At 36.9% G+C, this 18,565-nt stretch overlaps 2 protein-coding genes across 3 annotated transcripts; one reads left to right on the forward strand and one right to left on the reverse strand.

Moving 5' to 3' along the window:
- Nucleotides 1–15: 15 nt before the first annotated feature.
- LOC141840561 (uncharacterized) lies at nt 16–4,594 on the reverse strand. Of its 2 annotated transcripts, none has more exons than XM_074728597.1 (5): nt 4,355–4,594; nt 3,277–3,577; nt 2,161–2,319; nt 1,088–1,383; nt 16–381 (listed from the first exon to the last, which is right to left on the reverse strand). In XM_074728597.1, the coding sequence occupies exons 1-5, from the start codon at nt 4,547–4,549 to the stop codon at nt 280–282; spliced, it is 1,053 nt and encodes a 350-aa protein (XP_074584698.1). In that variant the 5' UTR covers nt 4,550–4,594; the 3' UTR covers nt 16–279. The 2 variants fall into 2 exon arrangements, with proteins under 2 accessions (XP_074584698.1, XP_074584697.1); XM_074728596.1 differs by having other exon boundaries at nt 16–384.
- A 410-nt stretch (nt 4,595–5,004) lies between these two features.
- Nucleotides 5,005–18,336, forward strand: LOC141838435 (uncharacterized). Its single transcript, XM_074725910.1, is given in 11 exon segments — nt 5,005–6,707; nt 6,783–6,862; nt 9,381–9,568; nt 12,483–13,413; nt 13,500–13,627; nt 14,638–14,697; nt 14,777–14,827; nt 14,933–15,003; nt 15,347–15,498; nt 15,600–17,567; nt 17,570–18,336. Coding segments are annotated over 11 exon segments (5,868 nt in total). The 5' UTR covers nt 5,005–5,085; the 3' UTR covers nt 18,187–18,336.
- The last annotated feature ends 229 nt before the right edge of the window (nt 18,337–18,565 follow it).

Here is an 18,565-nt window from a genome sequence, read left to right on the forward strand (position 1 = left end):
GCACAAAAAATGATATGATAAAAAAGATAAACACACTATCACGTTCAATGAGTTTTACAAATAAGCAAAAGAAGACGGATATTTAGTAGTCAATGCTGGCGTGAAACAATGAACTGATCTGTTCCTGGATTGAGGCAACTTGCTCAAGCATTAGAGATGGGCTAGATCACCTTCTAACTGGATATAAATAACCTAAGCATCCTGATTATCTGATTGGTTGTTCGCTAGGTGGATATAAATAACAATGGCATTACAGACATGCTCATTATCTGGCTCAGTTTATGCAGACAATGCTGGTGATTTTAAACTGGCTAGTTTCCTTTCCTTTGAAGAGATTAAGAGTGCTTTCTCCAAGTCTGACTGTTTGAGTGGTCTTGGAACCTGCTGATAAGAGTAAGACAGAGATTGTTGTGAAGTATTCATGGTTTCAGCTTATAAAAAAGTTCAGCTAGCAATAGCAATTATATAGAAACAAGGGGTAAAAAAAGAAACATGCTATAAATAAAGAGATTACCAAAAAAAAAAACTTTGTTTTATTTTCGCTAACTTAGAAACCTTCAAAAGCATGATTTTTAAATAAGAATCTCTTTAGTAAGTTGTAGTATGCAAGGTCCTCTTTAAGTTTGACAAAAGGGGCAAAAAACCTGAATAACAATTTTATAGAAAGCTTTTGTCAATTAAGTCAGGTTTAAGGGCTCACAGAATAATGAAGATTGAAGATACAACAATGAAATGAATAACAAATGCATAGAAGCACATCTCAGATGGAATGGATATGCCATGAGAAGATCACATGAAATCCTCAATTAGGCTCAAAGTTATCAGGAATCAAGGAAAAAGTTGGAGGGAGGGACTTGCATTGTTAGAGGCAAAATGAGGATGCGTTTCTCAAGGCCACATGAACACAGGTTAATTTCTCAATTCAGTACTGGAGAATAATTCAGACAGGTTGAGATTTGCAGATGCATGCATTGGTGAACTCTGAATGGATACCCAAAGTTCTAAAAACGAACTACTTATTATAGTTGAAAATCAAAAACTATCTCACTTGCTGAAGAGTTATTTGATATTAGTGAAATATACTAACCCTGAATGCCATCCCATTCTTCTCATCATTGAGTAACTCTCTCACTGGAAAATAGGCTGCTTTTTTGCAAAGTTCGAGCAAATCTGAACCACTAAAATCATGGCACAAGGAGGCTATGTACTTATAATCAATGTTTTCTTCAACATTTTCACCCTTGACTATCACCTTTAGTATCTTGGCCCTCTCACTTTGATCAGGCATGCCAATTTCAAAAGTTTGGGTAAACCGCCTCTGTATTGCCTCATCTAGTTCTGAAGGCCGATTTGTAGCAGCAAGAACCATCACACGAGCATTCTCTGCGAAGAAAAGAAAGGGTACATTGGTATTTGTCTTTAGCAACCAGCATAGTAGACGCACAAGATTAAGCAAATATATCCATAATGAAAGAAGACAGTGCAGAACATTCTTAATTAGTGGCGTCATACTAAGAATCAAATTCAAACGCAGTATTTTCCTGTCTTTTTTGATATGGCATTCCTGTACTCTCATTAACAATCAGGCTAATGGATTGCTATATCCTGCATGGAATGGACATACGAATGCAGCTTGAATATGATATGACATTGCTGAATAACAATCAGTTTTTTTTATAGCTAGGCAAATGGAATTACTAAATCATGCATGACATGGAAATAGGAATGCAGCTTGAATTTATGGTTTTTGCTTGGCAAAACAACGAATCAAACTGCAACAGTCAGACAAAATCACAAGAATAATAGGGCATACTAGAGGATTAAGATACTCTACCTCAATCAATGAACAACTTAACTAGTAAAACTAAATTATTGGATACGAAACGAAACATAGTTACATTATAATGTCTTGTGATATTGAGAGCATAAAGGGGGGGGGGGGGGGGGGGGGGGGGGGGGGGGGGGGGGGGGTGTCCTCATCAGATAAATTATATAAAAGGAAAAGCATACCAGGTAAATGATAAAAGTAAAAGTAGGAAACTAGGAATACTGTTGGTTAAGAACATGCATCATATATTCGTATGGAAGGAAATGAAGCATATATTCACGAGATCGACTCAAGTGAATCTGTGAAAATACCAAGGAGAATCTGAAACTTACGGTCGGTAGTGAAACCATCCCACAAGGACATGAACTCAGTTTTCATGCTAGTCAATGTTTCATCATCTGTTTTCTGTCGCCGACCCAAAAAACTATCGACCTCATCAATGAAAATGATAGCAGGTTGTAGCTTATAAGCAAGGGTAAAAACAGCAGAAACTGCAATAAAATCAGTGTAAATGTAAGCAAATAATGATTAGAAAAATAGGTGAAAATAAATCTTAGCAGATGTTGTATTCCCATATAAAGTAAAATCAACAGCCATTTAGGATTCAGATTTAAAGAATCTGAACCTTCTTGTACCATACAATAGTTATGTTCATATGGTATGTAGGAAACTCATGAGGTATGATCCAGCTAGAGGCACTTAATAATGTTAAATTAACATATTTGTGATCCTAAAACTAGAACCACGATCAAGATGCATCTGTCTGAAGCAATGATTCTATTCATGTTGGAACCATAATACATTAGAAAGATGATGTGGCACGAGGCACCTCTGCTGGGAGATCTGATTAAGGTTAAAGCGGTTACACTCTTAAGCTTTGGCCCACTAACTGCCAATCAACCAACCAACCACCTAGAACTACATTTTCAATATTTTCATAATGTTATTTCTCAAATGAATAAATAAATAAAACTCTTCCTTCTTCACAATTAACATTTCTAATGTCTTCTTCCTTCTTTTAAATACAACTGCTTTAACAACAAGAAAAAGGAAATCTATCCATTTTAAAGAATGACAAGAGTGTAGTGACAACATTGTGAGAGAATTATGAATATAGTTAATTTCTGCATATATTGTTTTGGAACTACAAAAGAAGTCAACTACTTTTTCTTAGTTTATATCACAAAATAAAAGAGGTGCAAAGGTTTGTAACTTCACTAATCTTGAAGAATGATAAATGTTTTCTTCTCAATGTGTTATCATAACATATTCTAACAATGGGTTTCAACATATCATGAAGTAGACACAATAAGTTCAACAAAATAATTAACAGTAAATTACTTTAAAAATTTATTAATCCATATAACCACAAGACATGTCAATAAATAATAAGTAAATACACAAAACATTAAGCTCACTTCACAGAATAATAAAAAAATTTGTCTTACCAAGTTTCTGAGCATCCCCAAACCATTTGCTCATCAAATTTGAGATCCTCACATTAATAAAAACTGCACCAGACTCTTTTGCTAAAGCCTTGGCTAACATTGTCTTTCCTGTTCCAGGTGGACCATGCAACAGAACTCCCTTTTGTGGGCTAAGAAGTTTTCCTTGTGAAAACAACTGGGGTCTACGAAGTGGAAGAATGACCAATTCAAATAGTGCTTGCTTGATATGCTCTAAACCACCAATACACTCAAATTCAATATCAATGTGATCAGGATTTATAACATCGCAAGCTATTACATCCTGCAAAATGTATATAAACATCATCATTAACTGAATTGTCTTAATATTTTAGACCAATTTCATTAATTCAGGTTGCAACCAAAAGCATAAGTTTGGCATTAAGGTCTTATTTATAATAAAGCTCTTAATACCTTCTTTTCAAGGTAATTAGTGTTATTTATATCCCCACGGTAAATTGGGTACGTCAAGCTTATTATATTTATAGAAGGATAAGTATCATACTTAACCATGGATTGCTAAAAGATAGCTCACGACTTAGCCAACATGAATCTCAGTTGCAGAAGTTACTAAAGTTTGTAATTTCATCAAATTTTTACTAGGACAAACTTTAAAGTTCAGTCTCACTTCACACCTGTATTTGTCTTACAGGTTTGTCATAATGAAACGACTTATAAGGCTACAACACAAAGAGCAACTAGCTGAAAACGATACTGGAGAAAATATACACAAGCTGGCACGATAATAAACTTGAAATTCGCTAACGGAAGGACCATAATATCAATAAAAATGTGTAACTACTTAACTAGAAAGTGAAAATCAACACACAAAAATCACTATTTCAGCCAGCAGAACAAACCCTAATCGGTTGCCCCCCATGTCGCTGTCTAGGTTATAGACACATTAACGTCCGACAGAAGATAAAACTTCATATACAAAAGCATCCACTAGATGCCGGACGCCAGGAAAGCTACAAAATGTAGCCCGAATCGGATCCAACACCATCATGGAAAGGGGGAAGGCTCGTAAACGAGAGACGAAACAGAACAAGAAGACTACCTCGTATTGGTTGGTCTTGATGAGAGGGCGGCCGAGGCGCTTGGCGATCTCCTTCTTGTGCTCGAGGGCCTCCTTGCTGCCGGCCCGATCGGGGTTGAGTTGGCGCAACCCAATGAAGATGACAAGAGAACTCACCGCTGCGCTCGCTGCATAGAGCAGGAGCTCCTGGAGGAACCTCGACTCCGACAACTCCATCTTCCTGCTCCCCCTCTTCCGATTCTCCTGCCCTCTCTCCGGCTTCCTTCCTTCGCAAAGATTTCGAGGTCGATGGTTTGGTTTCCAATTCCGCGCTATTTATAGCTCCAAAACCTGGAACCTAAAAATTTTGTTCTTACTTTTTCAAATATTTTTTATTTTTAACTTTAAAAAAATTAATTTATAAATAACATTTCAATGATAAAAATATGTTATATATAATTTAATAAGATATTTTTAATTCTTTGAATTATATTATTATTATTATTATTATTGCTGGTGGAAGTTTAGGGTAAGATTTTCTGTAAACGCCATCGAAAACCGTTCATCCCAGTTTTAAGTTTCATCTGGTCCGTCCATTTAGTTGCCTTGACGCCACGAACTCGTAACTAATTGCGTTAAAAGCCCTCGGTTTTTGGCCCTTCTCTCTCCCTTCTATCCAACCGACGGGAAGAAATCGTGAAGACGAGGAACCTCCCTCGAACCGCGAAAACTAGGGTTCTTTTGGAAACCCTAGATTTGGATCAACCGGATCCATGGATGAAGTGGTAGGAGAGGGAGCTTTGGCCTTGGTCGAGCCCCATCCCTCGGACGATGAGCCCGCGCAGCTGGAGGCCGTCGAGGTCGGCCTAACACAATGCGACCAGGCGGAGGGCGGAGGCGAAGCGGGCTGTTCCGCCGTATCTAAGAGTTCCTCCGACTTTGATGCGGGTGTGCCGGTTCTTATCGAGGAGCCGGAGCCCCTAGCCGATGCCAGTTCTGCTGGTGATGGTGGTGCCGAGGATGGGCGGGTGGAGATGATCGATGTGGATGGCATGTCACATCCTCAGAGTGAGCAGGCGTCTGGTTGTGTGACCGAGTTGTCAGCGCCCCAGGGCTCCCTTGCTCCGCTATCTAACGAAGGAGCGGGGGAAGCTATCGCCTTTGAGGTTGATTCTCCCAGCACCGCTGTGGATGATGCTGATGTCCTTCAAGAGGAGGGAAAGACAGAGAGCAATGATATTCTGCAATGTTATAAAGGGAAGAACAGCGAGCATGAAGAAATTTTGATGTCTCAGGGCCCACCGGATGCGTCCGACTGTGATCTTGATGGAAGTAATTCAAACATCCCCGCCTCAGAGGCTGCCACTATCATCATTTCCAGCCATGCCACCGCTCCTGCTGTTTCGTCAGATATGGATGTGCCAAACATGGAGGTGGATGCAGCTACGAGTTCGCAGCATTGCAAGGACAGTGTCCAGGGAGAAGTAATTCATTCTCAAGGATCATCTTCTGTCTTTGGCTTCGATTCTGATGTCCTGGAATCTGCAGCCTCTGTAAGTGATAATGTCACTACTGCCATAGGCAATGTTGATGTTGTGGAAGAGGCAGTTTTAAAAACTGATATGGATAGGTTGCCAGTTTCTGAATTGCAACAAGGGAAGGAGGAGGACAGTATTAAGGAGGCGTCTTCTGTGCTTCAGAACTCCTATACCGTGCCTTCCTCTGGTTTTGATGGTGATGTTTTGAACTTTGATGCCATTGAGATTGTTAATGTTCCCACCACTACAGTTGGTGATTGTGATGTCCACTTAGCAACGTTGAAGATGGATGTTGATACTGCACCAATTGTCGCAGGTGAGCAGGTCGCCTGTGAAGAAGCTGATGTTTTGATGTGTGTGCCATCCTCCATTAGTGATAGTGTACTTCAGAAAGTAGCGCCATCTGTGCCTATTACTGCTGCTTCACCAGGTGATCATGGTGCTATGAAAGTGGATATGGCATTTACAGATATGGATAAACTGGACAATGTGACACTTCCCATATGTGAACAGATGGAGGATGTTGTGGTGGCTGATATTTCAATGCCCAAAGATTCATCTTCTGAGTTTCCCTTTGATTCTGATAGTGGACTTCAGAACATTACCGCACTTGAGCCTGATATGACCACCATTTCACATGACAGTGCTGATGTTGTGACTGATGAAGCAATGCAGATGGATGCAGATGCTGATGCTGATGCTGATGATACACCTGCTGTTGCCCGAAGAGGTGGACGAAGGAAGAGGGGTCGACCATCAAGGACTCAGGTTGTTAAAATTTTCTCAAAGCAGAAAGAAGATGAAGAGGTGTGCTTTATTTGCTTTGATGGAGGTGATCTTGTAGTTTGCGATCGTAGGTTAGTATAACTCATCTTCCCTTTCTTCTTTCTTTTCCTTTTTTTGTTGTTTTATATTCCTTTTTCGGTGTCCAGGGGTTGCCCAAAAGTGTACCATCCTTCGTGTGTCAATCGGGATGAGGCTTTTTTCCGTGCAAAAGGTCGTTGGACTTGTGGTATGTTTCTTTGCCCCTTGTATTCTTTCTCTTATGTTTCTTTTCTTTGTTTGTGTGCTAGGATATCTTTGTCGATCATGGAATTGAATATGTGATACTACTTTTAATAACTGAACCCTCATTTTATATATATCAGACTAGTTTTTTGGGGCCTTAAAGAGCAGGCTTTTGGTGCGTATTTTATGTTTCCTACTATTGGTATGATAAAGTATACCTTAACTAATTAAAGATAATATTTTAGTTCATGCCAAATAGTACATAGCACATTGGTTATAAAAAATTGGATAAATTTCGAATTTATTGAAGAATTTATAGGAAAATATTTGGTGTTGTAGGCCAACCAAATATACCCAAATCCGACGCCATTCCTACCTGAGGATACATTGATTGACCACCCTCTTTTTAGGTCTGTCAAAAGAGTTATCCACTGTTTTGATTGATTATACCTGGCCAATTGAGTGTGGAATATGTAAATTTGTTTTGGAGAAAGAAAAAATGACATGGAAATATTGAGTAACTTATGTGTTGAGCTTGTTGTTTGATTTATCTTCTTGAATTTTTTTTCTTATTCAGGTTTGGTCAGTTTGATGAATTACATCTATGATGTTGGCTAACTGATATATTGACCTTGTTAACTAATTTACTTTGGCATGGTCAGGCCTCAAGGGACATTCAGTTTGACAGTTCTTTCTTGATTGGTTTTTTAATTGATAAATATGGAATAAACAATCATAAAGAGAGAATAGAGATTTATTAGTTATGCGATCTATGAAAATATAGATCACTGCAGTAATCTGGGTAGCATGAGCCTTCATTTGGGACTTGGAAATTACATGAAACAAAGACACCAGCATATAGGGAATAACATGGCATGGACAAAACCATAGATATCTATAGAATTGTTGCAAATACTGTATATGCACTACACAAAGTCTATATTTTTTCAGTTTTGACATGTGGAAAATTATACTTGATAGATAATCCCAAAGTATGCTCACCTTCTCTCAGCGTATTATGGTGAAAAAGGTCCATGTAACTAATTACAAATTAGTTGATGAACGACAACACTGAAAACAATGAGCCACATCTATTGGGGTTGATTATGTGAATCTTAATATTTTTCTCTGTATTGAGTTGTGTATAAGGCTATGTCACAAGTAATACCATGATCTTTTAGATCACTTATAAATTTTAAGTATCACAAATAGTACCAAAGTCTTTTATATCACTTTTAATTATGTTAAATGGATCTTTCTTCTGGTATCTCTTGCACTTTTTACTCTAGTTTATTCAACTCATCTCACTTTAGAATCTATCAATCATCTTTGAGAATGTCCATACCACATTTATTTTTCTCAATTTTTTCATATATCAAAGCCACATTAAATGCATTTGGACCATTAAATTTGTTATTTTATATTTTCTAGTAACCTTACCATCATATTAACAACATTTTTTGCTTGATTATGTTTTACATCTGTTTTTCAACTGTCCAACACACTAACCCTCTTTTCTTCTGCTTACCATCATCTTTGATTATGTTTTACATCTGTTTTTCAACTGTCCAACACACTAAAAGTAACCTTACCATCATCTTAACAACATTTTTTGCTTGATTATGTTTTACATCTGTTTTTCAACTGTCCAACACACTAACCCTCAATATATGGTTGATTAATGTCATAATCTTTTCATTTTTTAGTCAAAGGGGCATACTATAATTTGACTTGGCTCTGAAAGCTCTTCTCCATTTTTACATCCTATTCTTAAAACTATTTATGATTTCATGATTCACTGCTTCCCATCGCTCTGTTTGTACACTAACAAAGATAAGTGTAGAAACTATGACAGTGACAACATGGTTTGAGCTACCCACTCAATCTGAAAATTTGAACAAATGTTGGTAATATATGGACACAACACAAACATGAAAGTCAATTTTAACTCTGTTCTAATACATCACATTATCACTCAGTTGAAATGAGTACATAAGGCTAACTCATTCTGTTGGAGTTGATTTCCTAATGAACCAAAATTTCCAAGTATGTTGCTTGATGATTTGTATGGCTCAACTGATTTAAGGGTTAGTGATAACATGTGTTTGCTATGATTGTGTTACAGAATGGTACATCTATTAATTTGTGAATTGAAAAGAATTAGGAATGACCATTACAGTATTCTAGAATTGTCTGCTGAGGATAGTATGCCTTGGAGAAATTTTGAATTTTGATTTTTCAGACCTGTAAATATTGTAGTGGCTACTATAGATCTATGAAGTTTATCTGTAATGAAAAAACGACTGCTCATGTAGAAATTTAATGATAACATCTTAGGAGAAATCAGATTTAACTATAATATTGGCTTGTTCTTTTAATTGTCTTTCTTTTTTCTTAAGAACCTCTGGTTATAAACAAGATCCCTTTTCATGTTTAAATGTTTCTTTTCTTGCTTAAGAATGATTTCCAATTTCCTGTACTGTGTCATATTTCTAATTTATTTAATTGAATTGGAATTCTAGGTTGGCATATATGTAGTAGCTGTGAGAAAAGTGCTCGCTACATGTGCTTTACTTGCACATACTCTTTGTGTAAAGGGTGTATGAAGAATGCCAGGTTTATTTGCGTTAGAGAAAATAAAGGCTTCTGTGAAGCTTGCATGAGCACTGTGATGCTGATAGAGACACAGGAAAACGGGCATGGACAAATGGTTTGTTGTGTTTTTCTTATTCTTCTCATTCCTCCCAATTATTTTCTGAAAACAGTCTGTACGGAACTCATCATTCAAGTACCAACTTGTTCATGTAACTTAATATTTGAATATTTAATTTTTTTGAACTTAACAAGTTTGTTATGCTATCTATGTGACATCACATACTTTACTGAAAAAACATTGGAAAGTTTCTGTTTGTTTTTTTCCATCCTTCTCTTCCTTTCTCTTTCATTCTCTATCCCACCAAGTAAGCAATCACTTAGAAAATAATCTGTGGTTGCAGACTTTGCACCCTTTTATGCTTGTTAGTTTTTTAATTTTGGCCTACATTTATTGGACAAAGGTTGCATATTAAAATGGAGAAGTGCTCATAGTCTTGTGTCATTGTCATGTGTTTCTTAACAAGGTAAAAGGTGAATGTCGGCTACTCACTATCGGGTGATTGTATAATTCATATGTTTCATATGTACATGGATTTATATGCTTTATTATTAAAAAAAATAGTATTTAACATTATTTTCACTTATATAAGTATATTCACGCATAATTAGATAATAAATCCATAAGAACTGTAATTTATGCTTAAATGATGATTAATAATGCAAATAGGATCCTAAATGTTAATGTTATATCAAAGATGTTTTAAATCATCAAGTGACTATTCTTTTATACTAATCACATGTTTCGCAGTTAAGAAATCTGCACACTTAGAATAAATTAAACTTCAATTAGATTGATCATCTTCTTCTTGTCTACTTTATTCCAAGATATTATGTTGTGATGTAATTATGAACTAGCTTGATATAGCAGGTAAATCAATTGAAAATTAAATCAATATGGGACAACACACACACACACACACACATATATGCGTCGGGTGAGGTTACATATGCAAATGCATCGAACAATTTCTAATTTATCACGTAATATATAAAATTAATTAATTTAAGCAATCATAAAAGAAAATTTTTTTGCCATGACACTGTGTTTCTAATTAATCAACCTAAGCAATTGATATGGAAGAAAATTCCACATCTACTACACATAGAAACCAAAGAAATCCATATCTAGTAGAACAATACATATAATGCTTATTGCTTATGAGTATTAAGTATTTGGGACTTACAAATTCTGAATTGTATATTGAAAAGATTTACAAGTATTTTATTTAACTAAATGTCATTCATCAAATTCCTCTTCATCACATTTTTTGGCTCTTTTTCTACATGAGGTAATATGGTTGATTAGTTACCACCATCTTCTATTTGATTGGATTTGAGTTGATCAATTTGTTTCAGATTATGTATTGACTTGATGCATACGTAACTCAGACTCATCCACCTATACATATTGAGCATTGCCTCATTTTCGATCATTATTGGATAATCAATGCAATCCTCAAGTATACTAGTTATGTGATAACATAGAAGGTTTTTTGAAAAAGAGTGGAAATGAACCAATTAGAGTTGAACTTGTTAGGAATGAAAGAAAATTGTACCTAATAGAGTTAAAAGAGAAGTCTACTAGATTGAAGAATTGTCAACTGTATATCCTTCTATTATATATAGCCCAATGGAAGGATAAGATCTAAATAGCGACTCAAATGATTTTTTTGCTTCCACCATCCAATATAGTTATTAAAATGTGGGTCTGGTGAAATGGCATAGTGTGTTTGATTTGGTAAAAATAGTTCTAAGGGACAATTACTCATTGTTTTCCTAAATGTGGTTCCTCTTTTCTTACTCAAATAAGGCTGAAAATATCCAATTATGTTTTGTTAGCTAAATCGTGTCATCAGTTTTTCTTAGCCAAAATTTAGCAATGAGTAATAAGTGGGATTAAGAAGGAACTTGTCAGCTTTTCTTGCCATATGTTATTTACATACAACATTGTGGTAATTGATGAGACTATTTATTAAATAAGAAGCTTGAATTGTGGAGGAAAAACTTACACTAAATGGTTTAAGATAAGTAGAGTTTGGGTAACAAGATATAATTGATGGAATAATTAAGGTAGATGAACATACACATCTTTCAATATTTTGAATCTATGATCTAACAAGGAGGAGATATCGAGGTACATGATCATCACATTCCTCCTAGGCTCAAAGGAAACTTTTATAAAGTTATGATACATCATACTCATGGATGGAAGTATTGGGATGTTTGGAAGTAGCATCTACAAAAAGTTATGTAGTTGAAATGAGAATGGTAAGATGTTTGCATGAAGTTACTAAAAAGGATAGATTAAAACAAACTAGTATTTGAGAGCAATTAATTGTAGTTGCAATAGATGATAAAATGAGAGAAAATATATTAGAAGGTATGGACATGAAAAATGATCAATAATAGATTCTATAGTGTGAAAAGTTGAACCTATTAGTATGAAAGGTGCAAGGGTGGAGAGAGATAAAAAATAATATTGGTCAATATAATAAAAATGATTTAATTGCTTTGTATAGCCATGGATTAAGCTAAATAGAGGGATAAGATTGTAACTGACCCCAAATAGTTTGGGACAAAATAGGTTTGATGATGAGAGGCTTGCGCATGTATTCTTTTTCTTGTTCTTTTTTCTTTGGTTAGTTTTTCATGATTCTTATTTCTTTGCTTTTAAACTTGATATCAGGGAACCAGAATAGTATTGTAAACATTGACTAGGATGCTGTATGTTGTTTGAGGCATGACACTCATGCACTTCTGTTAGGTACTTGGGTACACCAATATATTCCATTCCTTTTCGCTATAGTGTTTTGGAAGATGATATCACATGTCATTTTTTTGGTAGTATAGACTTTCAAATTGTTATATTGTGTGCTTCTAAATCACTTTGTTTATATTTACTATAGTTTCATCTATCCACTTCATCTCCTTTTTGATAATCATGTGCTATATTTATTGGGTCTATGCAGATGACAGTTGATTTTGATGATAGAAGTAGTTTTGAATATTTGTTCAAGGACTACTATTTGGCTCTGAAAGCAAAGTTGTCATTGACACTAGATGAGTTAATGAGTGCTAGAAATCCAATCAAGAGATCTGATGTTGCCACACTAAATGATGATTCTGGTAATTTGCATAATCCTAAAGAACAGCAGGTGGCATCTTCAGACAGCTCTTCAGACCATAAAGAAAGAATTTCTAGGAGGAAAATAAGGAAAAGAGCTAACAAATTTATCGAGGAGGAAGGGTCAGTAAAAGTAGATAATGCAGGATCAGTAAAGGTAGATAATGTTGGTACATCTGCCTCCAGGAATTCTGAATGGGCTACAGATGAACTTTTGGAGTTTATAGCACATATGAGAAATGGTGATATATCTGCTTTATCCCAGTTTGATGTTCAGGCTCTTTTGCTTGACTACATAAAAAAACATAATCTTCGTGATCGCCGTCGAAAAAGTCAGATTGTTTGTGATTCAAGACTTGGAAATCTTTTTGGGAAGGAGCGTGTGGGGCACTTTGAAATGCTAAAACTCCTCGAGTCACACTTCCTCATAAAAGAGGTATCAACACTAGATAGCGAAGACAAGCAAGGAGGCGTAGTAGATCCTGATCCTGGACCAACGGATGCTAAAGCAAATAGTGATCCATCCACAAAGTTAACTCTTGATAAGAGACGCAAGGCTCGGAAAAAGGCAGAAGATAAGGAACTTCTAAACAACCTCGATGATTATGCAGCAATAGATGCTCACAACATTAGTTTAATGTATTTGCGTCGCAATTTAATGGAGGATTTGATTGATGATGATGAATTTGAGGAGAAAATAATTGGAACCTTTGTAAGAATAAGAATTTCTGGGTTGGGACAACGGCAAGATATGTACCGGTTGGTACAAGTTGTTGGTAGGCTTTACTTGCTACTTAGTATAGATAGATATATACTCTTGCATCAGTAGCATTAATTTGTGCTGCTTATATTTTCTGTTCAGGTTCGGGCAAAGCTACAGAACCGTACAAAAGTGGAAAGAGGACAACTGATGCAACACTTGAGATACTAAATTTAAACAAGAAGGAGATTATTACGATTGATATCATCTCTAATCAGGAGTTCACCGAGGTAATCTTTTCTATTTACCTTATTTTTCCTTGCTTATGCTCTGTTGATTTTTTGTTTTTTTTTGTTTTTGCATCTAGGGGCTTTTAGTCTCTCATTATTCAGTACTATGTAAAACATGTGTGGGTATTGACAATGTGTCTATGGTTTTTCCTGTTATGGACCTGTTATACAGAAAAAAGTGCTAAATTCATTCTTGACTCGTTGCCAACATGCGAGTTGGCGTTCAACTAATTGCTTTTTGATTATTTAGTGCCTATCTTTAGACAAGTTGGATTGATGTGATTTGAAGGTGTAATAGTAATCGGAGACCAAAAAATCTAGTACAGTGTATCTGTATACTATTAGTGATATATTATTGCATCAAATGCAATGGAGTGATATATATATTCAGTAATTTCATTGTTGCTCTTGTAATTCTATTTTTAAGCTCCCTAAGAATCAAATAAAGCCCAAATTAAACTATAACATAATTCCCAAATGGTTTTCTAAATTGATTGTTTAAAATATTATAGTTATTAATAAAATAATTTAATCTTATACTGTCCTTAGATTCTGATATTATTTGTTAGTTATTATATATTAAGTTTTGTCATGCCCCCATACTTGTTCTCATAATCCAAGATTCTTTTTTGTTGGGTTTTGCATCCTCACGTTTATAAAATGATGTATTGAGCACCTAAATCCTACCCATGTCTAATACTCATTTAAATTCATGGTGTTCTGACTATAAGATGAGCCTTGCATGGATCCTGTTTACCAAACTCTGCTACGGTTCCTCTTCTTTCAGATGTTGGTGTCACCGTTGGAAAAGTGTTCTTCATCTTGGCCTTGGTTATAGAAATAAGTTTTATTCTCCCTAAACAAGATTCATTCCTCTTCACTTCTTGACAAGAAGGACGAGCGAGTGATACTTTTGCTTCTTTTGATCTGTTATATAAAAGGACAAATGCGTTACTATTTGACTGGACCATATTTTGCCTGCCATGCCTAACAAGATCATGTTCTTGTAGGAGGAATGCAAACGCTTAAGACAGAGCATTAAGTGTGGGTTTATTGGGCGACTAACAGTGGTATACCTTGTTTGGTCTTTGTTGTGTTATAGATATCAAACAGAATAAATGTCACGGTTTTTGTTTTCATCATTTATAGGGAGAAGTTCTGGAGAAGGCAAGGTCTCTCCAACATGTAAGAGTAAATGATGTAAGCATCTTCCTCTGAACTGCTTTTTGTGATGTTCTATTTTTTTTTTCACTTTCTCCTTTTGCTTTTCTGCAATGTTATAGATATTTTTAATGTTTCTTTCAGTGGTTGGAAAGTGAGAAATCAAGGCTTGGTCATCTTCGTGATCGTGCTAGTGAAAAAGGCCGTCGAAAAGAATATCCTTTTGCTACACTTGATTCTTATTAGGAACTATATCTGCTAAATCCTGTTGCTTATCAGAATAATAATAGCTCTCATAGTTCTTTGAATTGTTAAATATATCCACGTATCTGTACTGGTCAGGCTGGTCCAGTTATGGGAAAGAAAATTGCCAAATGGTCAGGGAAGAACACAATGTATGCCCAGGATCATTGACATGTCTCATTGGACACTTTATCTTATATCACATGTTCCTCTGCAAAATTTCGAATTTGATTTCATGTTTGATGCTGTCTATTGTCTGATCACAGTAACTATTTTAGCAATATGTATGATGCTACTTCCTTAACTTTCCTCCACGCTTAGAGAATGTGTGGAGAAGTTGCAACTGTTGAACACACCTGAAGAGCGCGACCGTAGGCTAAATGAGGTCCCTGATATACACACCGACCCACGTATGGATCCAGACTTTGAGTCTGCAGAGGAAGAAGAGTCAGATGTGGGGAAACATGGTATCATACATCTTGGTAGCTCATATCTTTAATTGCAAGCCTCATTCAGTTTTTTGGCTATTGACTATTATTAAATTATAAATTGATTGTTGAACATGCAGATTTCTATGACAAGTCAAGAGGATCTTCCTTCACTAGGAATGGGAGGGATGTAAAGTCTCCTGGAAAAGGAGGTTCAACTGAAAACTGGAATACTCTCCGGAAAAACTTGAACTCTTGGGAGCCAAACAGAAGTACACAAATTCAAGTTGGGTCTTTGTCAGATACCTTTTCTGGGAGACGTGCTGATGCAACTGATTTTTCCTTGAACAAGTCTAGTGACATAGTCCAACCAGTTAATTCTGAGACTCCAAGAAACCATGCACTTGGAAGTGGGTCGGATGGCAGTCTGTACAATGAGAAACATCTTTCAACAATACAGTTAACTGATGGTTCACTTGGTACTCAAAAGGCATCTTTCCCAGTTGGGGTTGCAACAAAATCAAACCCAAGTGAATCAGAAAAGATTTGGCACTATAAAGATCCCTCTGAAAAAATCCAAGGGCCATTTTCAATGACTCAATTACGTAAGTGGAGTACGACTGGATACTTCCCTCCTAATTTGAAGATTTGGAGAACTTCTGATAAGCCAGAGGATTCTATATTGTTGAGTGATGCACTGGCTGGGAAATTTGAGAAAGACTTACCGGAATGGGAACCTCCCTCTAAGAGCACAGACCAGTCAGTTGATGTTTCCTCTACTCCATTTAGTGAAGGAAATTCAGAAAGCATTAAGAGGGGAAGTAATATTTCTAATTTGCCCAATACTCCCTCTAAGAGCACACAAAATTTGACGCTTTCTTCCTGGTCATCTACGAAAATGGATGTCTCTGCTGGGGCATCATCAAATGATGCTAATATTAAGATTGAACTAGGACAAGGACAAACCAAGGCAATTGAGTCACAGTCTAGTAGTCAGTATTATGTAAATTCTCATCTCAATAGGAGCTCTACAAGCAATCAATTATCTGGTACCATTACACAAATCTCACTAAATGAGCCGTATCAGTTGAGAGAGGATCCTTCCAATGTGCGTACTCTCACTTCACAACCAAGTAGCGAAGGGTGGTCGAATGTCCAGGGCTTTGCAAATAAACATATGCCAACTGATGCTACTGGCCATGACAAGGCTTCAGGCTGGGTTACCACTACAAGGGGGTCAGAAGAAACAGTGTCTTTAAGAAATACCACAAATTCATTAACAGAGTTGGGCACGGGCTCTGCACAGTTTGTGCATGATCAAACTGTTAAAGATGGTGGAAAATCTCTTCCTGTTGTATCTGCACCAGCACCTGAAATGAAGTTGCACCAGATCCAGGAAGGAGCAGCAAACGAGACAAATTTTTCTGGATATAATCAAGTAACCTTCTCTCAGTTGTCTGACAAGAATCAGATTCTTCTCTCACACAATCAAAATGACTCTGGTAAACATTTACTGACAATGCAAGGTAGATCATCTGATGGTAGTGGACCAACTACTGATTCGGTTGCTCGTGCCCAAATTGTGACTTCCCAAAAGTCTGAAGCACCTGATCTTAGTACACCCTCAGTTGATGCAGCTAGAAAATTATTTGTTCAAGCAGATGCTTCAGAGTCTAGCTTAGGTCAGAGATCACAAGCATCAGTAGCTCCAAATGCTGAGCGTATGAATTCTGCAAACTTTGAAGTTCCAATACACATGAACAGCACTAATAATCAAATGCCATCGTCAAACATGACACCTTATGGTTGGAGCTCTGTTCCAGAGTCTACTGCAGCTACCATTGATAATACTCAATTACTCTCTTCTAACAGTTCTAATCCACCATCTTCTCAGTTTGGATCTAATGCCAATATTGTACCAGCACAACCAACGCAGTTGGGTTTTGTTAATGGATCAAATATTCAGAACACAGCTTTTCCAGTGGCTTCACAAAACCCAAGCACAAATCCAGGTTCCACACAAGCAACTGGAAGTTGGACACCAGTGCCTCAGGGAAACATGAATGCTGGCTGGGGAATGGTAGCCCAAAACAATATGAGCATGCCCTGGGGCAGACCACACAAACAGTTGCAGATTTTAACATGGGTTTGGGAGTTCAAAATCAGGTAAATCCGATGGTGAACCCTGGTTGGGTAGCTCCTCCACAAGGAAACACAAATATGAGTGCAGGGTGGGCGGCCCCAGCATTGGGTAACACAAATCAAACTCCTGGATGGGCAGGTCAAATGCAGGGAAATTTTGCCGTGCATCCTGTTTGGGCTATGTTTATGCCAGGGCAGCCAAACCCTAGTCCTGGCTGGGTAGCTCCTGTACAGCCAAACACAAACCACATTTTGGAAACATCTGCACAAACAATGAACATGAATCCTGCTTGGGGACCAGGGCAAGGGAATATTAACCCAGGGCAGGGAAATATCAACCCATCTACGAATCAACTAGTTGGTAATCCTCATAGCTTTGGTAATCAACCACCACAGACTGGTGACCGGCGTTCAGGCCAAGGCGACAGCTCAAGGGCCAACGACTCGAGACAACCAAATCCAAGGCCATCATGGAACAGGACGCAATCTGGAGGATCATCAGCTCCCCCGAGAGGAAACATATGCAGGTTTCATGAGATGGGGCACTGCAAGAAGGGTGCATCATGTAACTATTTCCATTCATGATTCGAGAAAGGATATAAAGCATCTTTATCTTGTTTTGTTTAGATCTATTTCTGTATGCATTTAAGTTGTATTTTGTGATGCATGTAAACTTAAACGAAGCTGAAAGATCCATTACTACCCACCCTTTAATTGATGTTCAATATTTTGGCATGTTCCATGAATCATATTGAATCCTGTGATCACCCAAGCGGTCCAAAATACACAAGCTGAAGATTCAAGGGGCTCATGACATCCAGGTAAGTGAAATGTACAGTACATAAACTAGAACGATGTGAATCTTGTGTTCAGAGGCTGTCTGGTTGTGAGCATTCTATTTTGAATAATCGCAGTGTTTGAAATCTGGCTTGGGAAATTATTTTGATTCAGCATTTGAACTGGT

The sequence above is a fragment of the Curcuma longa genome, chromosome 11 (assembly GCF_044706935.1).
Source record: "Curcuma longa cultivar G26 ecotype Majalengka, Jawa Barat chromosome 11, ITB_CL_G26_1.1, whole genome shotgun sequence".
NCBI lineage: Eukaryota > Viridiplantae > Streptophyta > Magnoliopsida > Zingiberales > Zingiberaceae > Curcuma > Curcuma longa.